Source organism: Branchiostoma floridae, chromosome 1 (assembly GCF_000003815.2).
Source record: "Branchiostoma floridae strain S238N-H82 chromosome 1, Bfl_VNyyK, whole genome shotgun sequence".
Lineage (NCBI taxonomy): Eukaryota > Metazoa > Chordata > Leptocardii > Amphioxiformes > Branchiostomatidae > Branchiostoma > Branchiostoma floridae.
In genome coordinates, this window is record NC_049979.1 from 12,509,902 (window position 1) to 12,523,956 (window position 14,055).

Below are 14,055 nucleotides of genomic sequence, written 5' to 3' on the forward strand. Positions count from 1 at the left end.
GCAAACGATGACACCACGAGAGTATGCTTCGACTACTACTATTTTAATAGCTGTCACAGACACGTTTTAGGTCTAGGACTTCAGTCAGTTGTCCACGCACTTTTACGCTTTGATTAGCACGGGAGCTCATGTTTTTGTAACATTCCGTAGGCCGACTGAGAATTGTGGCTTACAGGAGACCGGGAACAGTCAGAAACTTTGAGACACACGGTAACCCCTAAAAGCGCGACACTTAGACAGTCAATAGATTTAACTCCTTCGCTTACTCCTCCAGTACACAGAAGATGAAGCATTAAATGTTGCTAAAAAAAGAACACTGAGATCGATCCTTACAATACATCTGCTTGGAAATTAGCGGTTTGCAGTGACAGGTTGCATTATTTCACTTTTATTTTTCTTTCTGACGCAAACACAACATAATGGCACGACCTGCTTCTCCGGAAGGGTGGGGCCTCCAGCATGCAGGTCACGCATTCCGTGGGGTTGCAACCCACAAATTGTTACTGATGGGACAAAACACATGTACAGAGCGCACATATTTTCGGAAAAAATATTTGGCGCCAGGCTGCCAATGTGTGGCCGTCCAAAAGTCGCTGCCAAAAATGCAATTCCAAAAACGCTAGATCTAATTGTACAGCTCAATTCTTTTTCTTATTTTCTTATCCGCTTTCTGTCGTCTGTTCTACACTTAAATGGATTCCGAGTAAACCTAAAGAAGAACCTCATTAAGAAAACGGAGTTTGTCGGAATAAATTAAAACTTAAACCGACTTTGTACAAATGTATCTCCCGAAGGATAAGTCCTACTATGTCATCCTAAAACTGGTCTTTCCAGGTCAGATATTCATCTCTATGATTAGCCTCCTGCGAGCCTTAGGCATATCCCTTCACCACTAGTCTCTAACCAGACGTACTACGCTGGTCGTAGGGAGAAATGATCTAGGGTAACACGTTTTCCCGTTTCTGGAATTTCGAGTGGGAAGTGTCACCCCTAAATGTTACTCCTAAATGACTGCCTCTCATTGCCAATCATTCTCCCAATTTCTTCCGAATTCTACAATTGGCCATTTCCCCTATGACGGCCTGGTGGAGGCTACCACCTCACTGCCGCTGCACTGACTGATATTGGCGCCCAAACCGGTATCAATCAGCATATGAATGAGCGGCCTCCATTGGCTGAAGGGTTAGTTTACTAAATAAAGGCAAGGGAACAACACCCACTTCCTTAAAATTCTTAAGCGGTGCACGGCCACACTGAACTGGTGGGAGATTTCCCCCTTTTATTTCCTTAACCTGACGAACGTGTTGCTCGACGATCGACGCTCCAGCGTGACCTGACGTGAACCTGAGACGTCCAACCAACGTGCGTACACCTGTGACGGTACCAACAGACCTGGTAAGTCGTCCAAGAATTTCGCTCCGAGAATCTTTTCAATTCGGTGACCTTTTGGGTGTGGCAGGAACGCTGTTTCGAGCCTGTCTTAGTCTTGAATGATTTATCTTTAGGGGCGACTAAAAGGTCCTAATGAAGGACCGCTGGTGGAAGAATGCTAGACAGTAACATTTGGCACATAGCGTACGGTTATAATGTCACATGTCGGATTACGTTCTTAACTGGATTGCGACGTGGCGTGCGCGTGTATGTGTCCACCGGGGAGTGGTATGTGATTTTTTTCTGTATTTGCCTTGTTGTCTCGGGCTGGGGACACTTCTGTAGTCGTCAACATTGAATTCTAACAGCATGACGAGGATTCTACCGCGGTAGTGCCAGTGAACTAGCTTGTAGAGTCCGGGTTGTCAGCGACATATTTCTGGAATCCATGTTTTCTGGGATGTTTACATCACTACTTAGCGGGCTTTAGAAGAAGGAGTAAATCTGATAGTTTAATGACGTCTCTTAACCAGTTGATTGACTCTTAATTACATCATGAAGATGCTATTGATTGCTATTTTCCTGTTGATTTAATACTGAAGCAGGAAGTAAAGTAGAGGTCAAGTTACTTGATGTAGAAAACTGTAACTAGACAGACGTGGCTTGCTTTGTGAACAATTCATAGTTCCACTCAACGATTTCAGTCTAAATCACGTTGTCACAGCCTTCCTTTTCTGCAAACACGTTTTGTTTATCCTCCTCTTAAAGTTGTTTGCATTAAGGTTGATACAACTGCTGCAGCTTGCACTGAGTGTAAAACTTATAAGGCCAGCACTGAAAATTAGGATTGGTCACTAAATACCGGGTATAAATTTATGAAATCAGTAATAAGAGGTTAGAAGAGCTCTTCCTTCCCTGGTTGATAGTTAGACGCGGGGGCGTTGAGAGACTGAGGTCTAAAGTAATGACGTCACGTGGGCCACTCGAGTTTAAAACTGCAAATCACAGGAAACAGGGACGTGACTTCGGAGCTGTCAAGACTACTTAGGGGACTAAGAAAATCTGGTCTATGAGGAAATGTAACCAATATAGAAAGAAGTCTTCGTGCTTGTCATTAGAAAAAACTAGCTAAAGACGCGGTCTCATACGTCGTGATCGTCGCAAGACTTTGATGCCATAAGATTTTTAAACACTTTGACAGAACCAACCACTGACAAGGATCTAAGACAACCTTTTGCAAGCAAGCCTACGACAGCTGAACTTTGTAGTCTTGCCGCGTTGTCCCCCCCCCCCCCCCAAAATGCCATAAGTTAGCTATCGTACGATGATCGCACGACGTATGTGACCGCACCCTAATGGGACCGTCAAAAAGTGACCCAGGTGGTCATTGAAGGTGTAGAGCTACAGGTGGTCACAACACAGGTTACCTGTAGTTTTTTTTAACTCCACGAAAATGTTTCAAATTTGATGTGACGACTACAGACAAAAGCCGGCCTTGGGTGGGGCGTTACGTAAACACCTCTGGCTCACGGCACAGGTGAACAAAGAGAGACACGGGTCACTAAGCGGAGACATGATAGGTATTACATCCCGCACGTCCCACTGAAGTATCGTCAATCTGTCCGCCTACTAAGACGTACGCCACATTTCCTACCTGGACCCGGGCGGGCTGGTTGTGGAAAGTAAAGATAGAGTTGTTAATAATGTTAATAAATGTACTCAAGGACCCTCAAGCTACGGCTTTGATCAATTTTTTGGCGTACAGTTTGTGTGTTTTGTTGTCTTTCATATCATACTTTTCGTTCCCATATACTGACCGACCGTGACCCGAATCGTTCTGTGCTACAGTCTCTACTAAGCCCATCCCAAAGCCTACAAAAGCTGGATGTTCCAAAATCTGTACAGTAGGTTGCATGAGTAACTGAATCACTGAGGAAATGTAGTGGGATGGTGGCATATAAAACGTTCGGCCGTGTCCAAAATCATATCTAGTTGCTTGAGTAAATGTTAACTTGCATATCTTATTACCTGGATGTCAACATTCCATCGACATATAAAGGTTTGATGAATGTATGGCTTGAAAGTAAGAGAATTTGTAAGAAGAGTTGCGGCTGCCATCTAGTTCATGTACAAGTCCCAAAAGTGGTAGAAAAGTGTACTTTCCTCCAGGACTAGATTTCAGCAGGACATGTACTTCGTGGTTGAAAAAAAGTTTGGGGGTCTTTAAATTGCGATTAATTTCAACTTATGCCGGTGTGACAGCGATCTCGCCCCCCCAGCGATCTCGCCCCCCCGGGGGGCGAGATCACTAGCGTTTTCGCCCCCCCCCCAAGAGCAGCTGGTTACTACATATTACAGGTGCGCTACCTGGTACTATACTGCACCTGGGGAGTAACGTATATGGTGTGTTACCTGGTACCTATATGGCACCTTATTACCGTACCGTAAGATGTCATACCTCGAAAGTCGATACTCTATTGTTCGGTGCAAACATGACATTGAAATGAAAAAGACAATTTTTGCAGCTGAGGTGGCATAAAAACAGTGCTACTGCGAACGTATAAATCAACACCGTCTATGGTACGGAATACGTCAGCTATATGTTTTCAATTTGTCACAGTGTTTTCTTTCTTGTGCTGGAAACATTTCCAAAGCACTAACAAAAACACATGTGAATAATAGTTTCTCATTATAAACACTATCTACGCGCAAGTTGATATAGCTGTTGCTAAATGCTACACAAACACTGGTAAAGTACCAGTCTTAAGAAACACGGGTAAATGCATCAGTTCCTAAATGCTAGAAAAAACAGTCATGTTGGAGGTGAAGATATCCCTTGGCCAGGTGCATATACCAAAATGTGCGTTATTCTAATTAATACCTAATATTTGCATAATTAATAAAGACATTACATAGTTCTTTTGTGGTCACTTCATGGTAGAGACTTCATATTGGAGATATATAGGTTGCTTGAGGACAGGTGAATACAATGAAATACATCTTATGTCAAGACTCAGGTATATGCAATAATGGGAATACAAGGGACCCAGCCCTCCTTGTCTGAAACAAGTTCAACTATCTTATTACCATGTAATTACGTTAATATTGATACTATGAATGGAGTTATGTATCCAACTCGTGTACTTATATCATTCTGAAACTGCATTTTGTGATTTATACCAATCAACTTCTAAAATGTCATGTAAACCCGTTTTTTTTAGGGGGGGGCGAAATCGCTAAAGGGGGGCGAGGTAGGGGGGCGAGATCACTAGCCGGGGAGGGCGAGATCGCTAGTGATTTTGCCCCCCGGGGGGGGCGAGATCACGGGGGGGGGGGTAGGGGCGAGATCGCTGTCACACCGGATGATCTGAAAGAAGCCGATCAAAGAAGGCCCTTTTTGTTGTATACGTTTGTCCTTTGAGTGCATTCTCCTACGCAAAGGCGAAACAGAGTCGTCAGAGGGACTCCATCTGTTTGATTGTCAACCCTGAGTGTGAGGATGTTTGAGTGGAAATATCTGGGAATGTGGTTGACTGCTAAGCCGATGTCGGACATTATCAGCCTATGAGAGTGCCACTGCCTTAGAGTAGAATAGACTACGATAGAGTAGAGTAGTTAGCCTCTACCTGGACCCTGGTAGGGGCTAATACTTCCACTCTTGTTGACATAATCATGTTTCACATCCACAGGTATATTTCCCCTGACGCCCCAGTGAACAGAACCCATTAAGAGACATGGCAGCTAGTTGTGGATGGTTGTGGTCCATCATGTGGATCATCGTACTGGTGATCATCGGCTGGCCGCTGGGGCTGCTCTGCGCCGTGCTCTACGTTTTTATATCCCCGTTCCAGGTGAGCCATGGAATGATTTCTTATGAGTATTAGAACTGATCGCGCGTCAATCTTGAATAATAAACTTCGGAGAGAACTACTAACCAGGCTATTTTCCCCAACAAATTACATGTACATCAAAATGAACTGCCAGCATCCTACACAAAAGGAACAATACCACATGGTGTGAAAAGCAAACCATTATGTCTTTTTTCGGTTAACATTGGTATGTAAACTTCCATTTCTAGTTTCATTATAATCATGATTTCGAGCTATATTAGCATTAACGTTGTAGAGCCGATTTGCCTTGTTTTGTCTTAATGTAACTTGCGTTAATATCCTATCAAACCTCTGCTCGGAGAGTATGACATTCCTATATTACTTTCGCTGAGAGTCGAATTAATGATTCAATTACCTATTATTGACTTCCATTCCCCCCACCCGCCAGGCTTGTTGCTCGTGTGGAGGCTGTGGGGAGTTCATCAGTCTACTGAACAGAGGCGTGAACCTGCCGCTGACGTGCGCCAAGAACATGGTCAGCCAGTCACCGCCCTGCTAACCAGCCTTACTCTCAGTTTTCCTTCCAACCGTGCGGCTCACTAATCTACAAGCAGATGTTAAGGGATGGAAATCATAACGTTTTCTGCTATCTGTATATTTGTGTATCATAGTGTATGTGTAGCGGGTACAATCGCCATTCGCCAGTCTTTTTAGCTTTGCCCTGCATAGATCCAAGCAGATCTGTGGAGGGAAAGACAGCATCCAAAGGGCTAAACAGTAAAACTAAAAAAAAATTTAGCCCATAGCTTTGGATAATGTCTTTGCCCAAATAGATCTATTTAAAGTTACTCGATGACAAAGAGTTCCATTCTACGACTTCCTCTTCTCTGACAGTCCTGGGAAAATACATTTTTTTCAGTTTTCTGACTGCTGTCCTTCCCTGTTGGACTGGGCAGTATCCTGTGTTGCACAATCTCTAGATGTCAGAGGCTGGTTGACTTTTAAAAAATCGTCACAACACAATCAACTAAAAAAGGTTTTACAACCTTTCATCCTAACATCTGCTTGGAGATTACAATTGACCAATTACAATGCGTCGTATAGGTTAAATTTCTGTGTAGAACACATGAAACCAATCTTATTCCAGAAATCATCGTGATGATCTGGTTTGTTATTTTCCACATACCAAAAGAAGGTAGGGAGAAACTCAGAAAGGTAATTTGCCTGTTCTTCTGGCTAACTAATACATTGTTATGGTGCTCCACATCTTATTCTTACTCTGTACAGGAATAAAGTGTCTATGACAGCAAATCATTAGAAAACTACTCTGCAAGATTCACTTATATTTGACATTTTGTATCACCTGGTCACAAAGTTTCAATACATGCTATATAAATATTAGTATTGCACACCAGATATAATTGATCAAGGTTTAAGTATACAGTATGGTGCTACACCTTCACTAATCATGTAGGCATGGAAATGTTGGGACCAAATCAATGATGTCTGCTGTAAAGATATCTTAATTTTAGGTAGGAACTTTGTTGTAGCATATGATATCCATTAACTTAAGCCTGAGTGTTATCCTAGTTACTACATACCCTCCCCTCACCAACAGGTGAGTATGGGAACCTCAGTTGACTAACTAGGATGACATTCAGGCTACGTTAACTTTTTGTGAGTTATACATGTATTCTTTCCACAAGATGGCAGCGTGTGGCATAGGTGCCATCCTGTCCGCTATGTTTTTGAGCCAGCGAGCATTGAACGACAAACTAAATAGAATAGCACCTAGGCTAGGGAACATTACATGGGGATCACGGTCACCCATCTGGGAAGTGTGTTGTATTGAAAGTGTTCAACTGGAGCCCCATATTGGAGCAATGTGTGCTGAACTGGAATGATTTTCATAATCATGTCTGTCAAAGTTTAAAAGGCATTGAAGTAAAGACGGATATTGAAGCCCATTGTGTCTTTAGTCTTTATTATAAACACTACAATATATTTACATTTCACAGAGGAAAGACTTAGTCAAACCCTTTGCAGGACTACGTAGTACATGTATATAAAAAAGATACCAACAGTAAAAGATAGGATGAGAGGAAAGGTCATTTGAAATGAAACAGAATGTTCTAAATCTAATGCATCTCAGACAGAGAGATGATAAGACATCTTGTAATTTGAGCACAAGATCATTTCAATTACTTGTAGTGTCATTCAAAATGTACTTACATTTATCCAAATAGAAAGGTTATAAAACTAGCTGCCGATATAACTTGTAAAATGCTCTAGATTACAATTATAAACCTAGTACTCATAGAATTATTATCAGGATACACTCTTTCCTCTCTTTGAGGAATTTCCAGCATCATGAAACATTTTTGGATCCGAGAATACTACAAACACAAGTTTCAATCAGCCCTTAGATAATCAAGCTTGGTAGCAAAACAAAGAAGACAAAGTCGGAGAATCAAGAACGCCACATGGCGACGAGGGATCTACGACCAAACAATGTTACAAGCCACTGTGAAGCTTTTTTCATACTAAACATTGTAAAAGCTACATGGTTAACATTATTGTTCTATGACACTGGTCTTCTGTCAAATCTTACCTAAACCACAAATTCTACAACTATTCTACTCCCCGTTTTAGCATTCGATCCCTCTTCTGGCCAGCATGCGGCTGTCCTTGGCCTTCCCCCTGTTCTCCTGCATCTTCTTACGACGGTCGTCCCTGCAGAAAGGAACCGTAATCATGAGACACTGCATAAAATATGCATTCACTTACACCACAATCAGGAACATGGGGCAAGTTTGGGAGATGTGCAATGGACTTGCTATGCTTTATCAGTTTGCAATCGTATGTATGTTGACTGTGATTTTATGTGGTCTGTACATATGTTGTAATTATTCTATTACCTAGTATATGTATCTCTTCTCCTCTCAGAGCAGCAATAGACAACTTAAGAAGAGTTGAAACACCAAAGCCAACAGATATTGTTCAACATTTCTGTTGAACAGTTTTAGCTTCAACCACAAGCTGTGATAAGCACTTCCAGTCCTTTACACTTCTGACACTAAAATGAATGACCTCTAATGCTGTTCTTAGCCAGTGGGACTTTGAGTTTGAAACTGTGATTGCTGATTGTATTTCCAACTTGGATGTAAAGAAAGACTCTGGAGGGATTTTCTCCAGCCACTCAAACTGATTGATAAACTCACCGGCTCTTGATGACCGGCCTCTTGTACATCTGCTTGGCCTGCAGATACCTGTCAACTTTCTCCTTCTGTTTCTTCTCCTCCTCCTCGTTTAATGGCCGCAAAGCACCTGTGGAACAAGTGAAACAAGATCTATGAAATTCCATTTCTGTAACTATATCACAATGACTAGGAATGGATGGATAAGACTATGGAGCAAGTCCAGAGCAGAAAAGTCCTTCTGCAGTACCAAAAAAGGTCACTAAGATGCCAAAAGTCGACATTGACCTTAATCTACAGACCTATCCATACACCAAAAATCATCACAATCTGCCAAAACCTTATCGAGCTACACTTGGCAAAGTACAAATGAATGAATGAATGAATGAATCAATGAATGAATTAAGTATGCTGAAACACCAACACGCAGGCAGACATGCCAAAACAATACCTCCGTTACTGAGGTAACGACAGGAAGTTTGCAGATAAAAAGAATAACATAAATTCAGGCCCTGGATAGTAAAACATCATCCTTACCAGAGTGGGGCTTATATGTCAGTGGCTTCTGTATGGAAGCTTTGAGGTTAAAGGCTGGCTTGGGGGGAGGCGAGGTGAAGGTCGAGTTCATGGTAGAGTTCATGGTGGAGTTGAAGGTCACGTTGCTCCCAGCAGTGAACTTGAAAGGTGTAATGTGCTGACCTGAAAGGTAAGGGCAAGGAGTTAAACAACTCTTTAAACACAGTTCGTTGAATACCTGCATCAACACAATATCCTCTCCACCCAACAGTCTGGTTTTAGGACAGGCCACTCTACAACAACAACACTACTGGATGCCAAGGACTACGTGCTTCATAACATGGACAGGGGTAACCTAGTGGGGGCGGTATTTTTGGATCTTAAGAAAGCATTTGACACTGTACATCATGGACTATTATTAACCAAACTGTCATGGATCGGGATTCAGGGTGTGGAGCATCTTTGGTTCAGCAACTACCTGTCGGGGAGACAACAAATTGTCTCTCTGAATGGTTGTAGGTCAGAATACTTACCTGTTACACTGGGAGTGCCCCAGGGTTCAATACTGGGCCCGTTGCTCTTCAATTTATTTATTAACGATATACCTGATGTAGTTACCACATGTAAAATATGTTTGTATGCTGATGACACAGCAATATTCTATCCCAGCAACAATGTAAAACATATTGAGTCAATTCTGAACTATGAACTCTCTGGTCTGGCCACTTGGTTCCAAACAAATCGTTTAACATTAAATGTAACCAAGACTAAATGGATGTTATTTGGCACTGCTAACAGGTTAAAGCAAGCACAGTCCTTGACAGTCGAAATTGACCAAGAAATCATAGAAAGAGTTCATACGTTCAAATATCTTGGTATGTACCTTGACTCCCACCTGTCCTTTAATGAACATATAGACAAAGTTTGTAGTAAGGTGTCACAGAGGATTGGACTACTTAGACGCCTCAGACACTGCCTGACTTTCAGTATTGCTGACATGTTGTACAAGACTATGATATTGCCTATTTTCGACTATTGTGACACTGTCTGGGGAACCTGTGGGGCCACCAAACAACGGCAACTACAAATACTACAAAACAGAGCGGCAAGGGTGGTGCTACAACGTAGGCAACGGGACATCAGCATTGTGAACCTCCACCAAACTCTCAACTGGAAATACCTGGCTGATAGGAGATTTGAGCACACGTGCATTATGGTTTTCAAATGTCTGACAGGCTTGGCACCAACATACCTATCCGCCACATTTCAGCACAACTCTCGTATCCATACTTACAACACTAGGCAGACCACTAAACTACACCCACCAAGCTACACCACCACATGTGGACAAAAAACATTTGCATACACTGGCACTAGCCAGTACAACAAACTAGCAGATAACATAAGAAACATCACAACACTAAAAGGCTTTAAAACAGCTCTGAAGAACACATGTATATCTGACCTCAAGTAATATTGGAACTTAGTATGGAAAAGCACCTTTGTCTCTGATGTGCCTTACTGTTTTAATTTTTTTGTTTGTTCAATCTTTACATATGATTTACTATCCATACTTTGTAAATTTCAGTTTCATTAATTTTCGATTTACACATGATTTGATATATGATTTGACCTCTGACCTCCACTCCATCTCTTGACATATTGATTTTGACCTTGGAACGTTTTCGACATGAGTATGGACACTGATTATGTTTTGACGCACCGGTTTTATGTTTTTTGTACTGTATGTTGTCCCTGGATGTTCAAAGTTTGACTGATTGTAACCACGTTTTTTGTCCTGTATTTATTATTTTACATGTATGTTTGATGGGCCCCCTTGGAAATCAACTATGCACTGTTGTAGGGGCTACCCATCTGTTTTCAAGATGAAATAAATAAATAAATAAATAAAAAATCTCTTGTTTTTTTATAGACCAACTTTTATAAAGTGAAGAATGTACAAATGACCAACTCTACTCTACATAAGGACCACCTAGCCAAGTTGACCACTTTTTGGTGGTTCCTTAGTAGTAGCAATACTAGGACATGTGTACAGTAGTTGATAATTTTACCATTGACATAAGCATTAGGAAGCCCTGTGTGCTTTTCTTTGACCTTATGTTTTCATCTTCAGAAAGTCTTGTTAAGCACAAAATCATTTTGATAATTTTGCAAGGTACATCAGTTAAACATCTGTGTTGTACTTCAGTACTTAGTACTTACCCACTGACTTGCGTGCGCTGGTAGGTTCTGTTTTGGTGAGAGCTGATGGCAGGGCGGGTAACACAAGCTTGGTGGGGGGCTTCAGTCCAGATGGTTTGAACCTGTAGACAGAGAAACATCTCATAAAGTTATTATTATCCTTGTATCACTATGGACTGGAGAAGTACAGAGAATCATCTTATTATATTTACATACTATCACAGTGGACTGGAGAAGCAAAGAATGATAATTGACTCATGGAGATGATATGAAAGCAGCAGTACAGTCAAATGTTGTGGTATAAAGTATTTTTTTTCCTTTCACAGCCAGATGGCTTCCTCTATAAGTCCGTCCATGTCACATGTCCATGTCAATGTACATGCAGTACATTGAGTTGGGAAAAAATTTTCTTCTTAGTCTAACAGCACAATAAAAGAACAGGAAAATGTATAGAGTGGCTGACAAGGTACAAAACCTGAAGAGCATAACCCTGATTCCCAATCACAAAAAATCTAAGGAACTATCAAAATCTAAGACACGTACTTGACAGCCTTCTCCACAGTAGTCTTAGGCTTGGCCTGGGAGGAGGTGGTTCCAGGAGTGGACTTCACGATGGAGGAGGGAGTCTTCCTCAGCACACTGGACCTCCTGGCTACGGGCTTCACTACACGGCCACTCTGAAACACAGAAGACAATCACTTAACAAAACAGTCATTACATTTCACTATCCAGTGTATTGTCTGTTGTCTCCTGGCTTATGGGGGCTAGACATGCTTACACCTCAATCACGTAGATGGCTTTGAAAAGTTCTTATTTCAGAACAAAAATGCTTTTGAAGCAAAGCTAAGGGCAACATTATGATAGAAAAATTCAGTTCTTCAGGGATTCCCACAAGTTGCCTTCCTGCAGAATTCAAGTTCAAGAAGTAACATTTTCAATTTTTTGGGGAACCATTTTCAACATGGTCAAGACTCAAGGTTCTCTAATTCTGTGGCAGACCATTTTCTGCACGCAAAGATGCTTACCCATGTTGAAAATCATGAACCTGCAGCAAAATAAATGCTGGCGCTCCTAGATGTCTGCAAAGCTAGAATTCCTCACCTTGTTGCTGCCTGGAGTCTTCATGGCGAGTGACCTCCGACCCGGGGTGACACGGGCAGGGGTCGGCTTCTTCAGGCTCTGCACCGTGGCCTTGGCTTCATCTGCCACCAGCTGGGGTCAACAGAAAATGAGAAACGCGAATTACAAAAGGACAAAAGCCACCTTGTAAAAGTCTGTCCCACTGTTTTAAAAAAGAGAGTCACACAATCATATGTCCTATAATTGATTATTATGTTTTATTTCTTATGTCCAAAGCCTAGAAGTCATGATTATATGAATGCACTTGTCATTGCCTTTTCAGGTACACATGATCACCATAGCTACAAAAAACTTGTAGAGCCCCAAGACACAAGGAATCATGACATACTTAGTAACCTGAAAAGACTAGTGATAGTAGCTGTAGGACATTGTTACGACTGATAATGATAGACATGTGTTTGTTAGAAAACTTGACCAAAGAACTGTTTACAAACCTTTGCCTTCTTGACAGAAGCAGTGAAGGCATCTGTCATTTTGCGCTTCCTGGCCAGGTAGTCATCGATGGACTCCATTTTCTTAAAACCTTTCTTGTGGATCTTGTCCCAGTCCTTGTTTCCTGGCAAAAAATACAAAAGACATAAAGTTTCAATATTTCCAGAAGAAAGTTGACTTAAGACTTTTTCCATGCTTTTCAATTTGCAATAAACCTATTTCTGCAACCTCAGTGTAGCTCTAAAAACTGGACACTATGACTATTACCATAACTTTTTTGTACTGTATATGTTTATGCATATACAGTACATGTAATTGTATTGGTGCCCAACAGAAAGGATGAAGCGGGGGGCCAAGTTATGACTTGGAAAAGAACAGTTGAGCAGGATCAGTAAGATGGGCTGTAGCTGGGAGGGGGCTCAGCGGACAGTAGCCGACAAACGACAATGGAAGGCAATGGCGGCCTGCCTCAGTACCAGCACTGCAAAGCAGCGAAGATGATGATGACTTGCATCCAGGTGTATGTCACTACAGAAATGCCTGCTTACCTGGTGTGATGGGTTTCTTGTTGCTCTTCTGGAGGTAGGCACTAAACCTGGGGATACTGGTGCTGCTGGGGGCAGCCGGGTCCTTAGCTGGCACTGCAGAGAGACACAAATATGATATGCATATGATTATACAGAATTCTTCTTCTAGAAATAAAGTCTGGTCCAATATTTATAATATACCTTTTAAGTATGGACAAACAAATTGTATCCAAACCTATCATAGTAACCCATTTTTATTTGCGTGAGAGGACGAAGAGACTCTGCAGCTACATGGATGGGTTTGGATACCAGGCTAAATGTTGCCAAATAAATCAACTACTCACTCTTAGCATCAACCCTTTTCTTCAGCTCTGCCATCACTTCAGCCTCCAGAGCTGCCTTCTCCTCTGTTCCCAAGGCAACCGCATCCGTAGCTTCCATCTCCTCCCCCTTCTCAATCTCAAATGTGTCCCTCTTGATCTTCTTGGCCCTGGGACCAGACGAGCCCCTCTTGCCAGACTGGGGCTTCTCATCATCGGAGGTGGTCGGGGTCTGTAGGGGAAAGGGGAATTCTTTTCATATGAAAGTAATAAAGCCTACTCAACGATAAAAGTTCAAACTTAGACAAGTCTTATTGGAAGGTGAAAATAATCTATGGATCATCATCATCATTTGTCAAGAAATAAAACCTTTGTATGCCAGAATCATGTAAGAATAAAGTAGTCAGGTAAGAATACAAATCATAACACATGAGATAATGTGGCCACAGATTTGCAATTCCAATTGTTCAAGCAAAAACTTCTACTAGTACTGCACTTTACTACTTTATTGACTTTTAAC

The 14,055-nt window shown here is 41.8% G+C and overlaps 1 protein-coding gene across 1 annotated transcript; it reads right to left on the reverse strand.

The window, feature by feature from the left end:
* Positions 1-7,158: 7,158 nt before the first annotated feature.
* LOC118417139 (nucleolar and spindle-associated protein 1-B-like) lies at positions 7,159-13,789 on the reverse strand. Its single transcript, XM_035822548.1, has 9 exons — positions 13,560-13,789; positions 13,237-13,329; positions 12,691-12,812; positions 12,218-12,328; positions 11,660-11,793; positions 11,138-11,238; positions 8,936-9,097; positions 8,423-8,528; positions 7,159-7,934 (listed from the first exon to the last, which is right to left on the reverse strand). Exons 1-9 carry the CDS (start codon positions 13,654-13,656, stop codon positions 7,850-7,852), a joined length of 1,011 nt encoding a protein of 336 aa, XP_035678441.1. The 5' UTR covers positions 13,657-13,789; the 3' UTR covers positions 7,159-7,849.
* Positions 13,790-14,055: the final 266 nt, after the last annotated feature.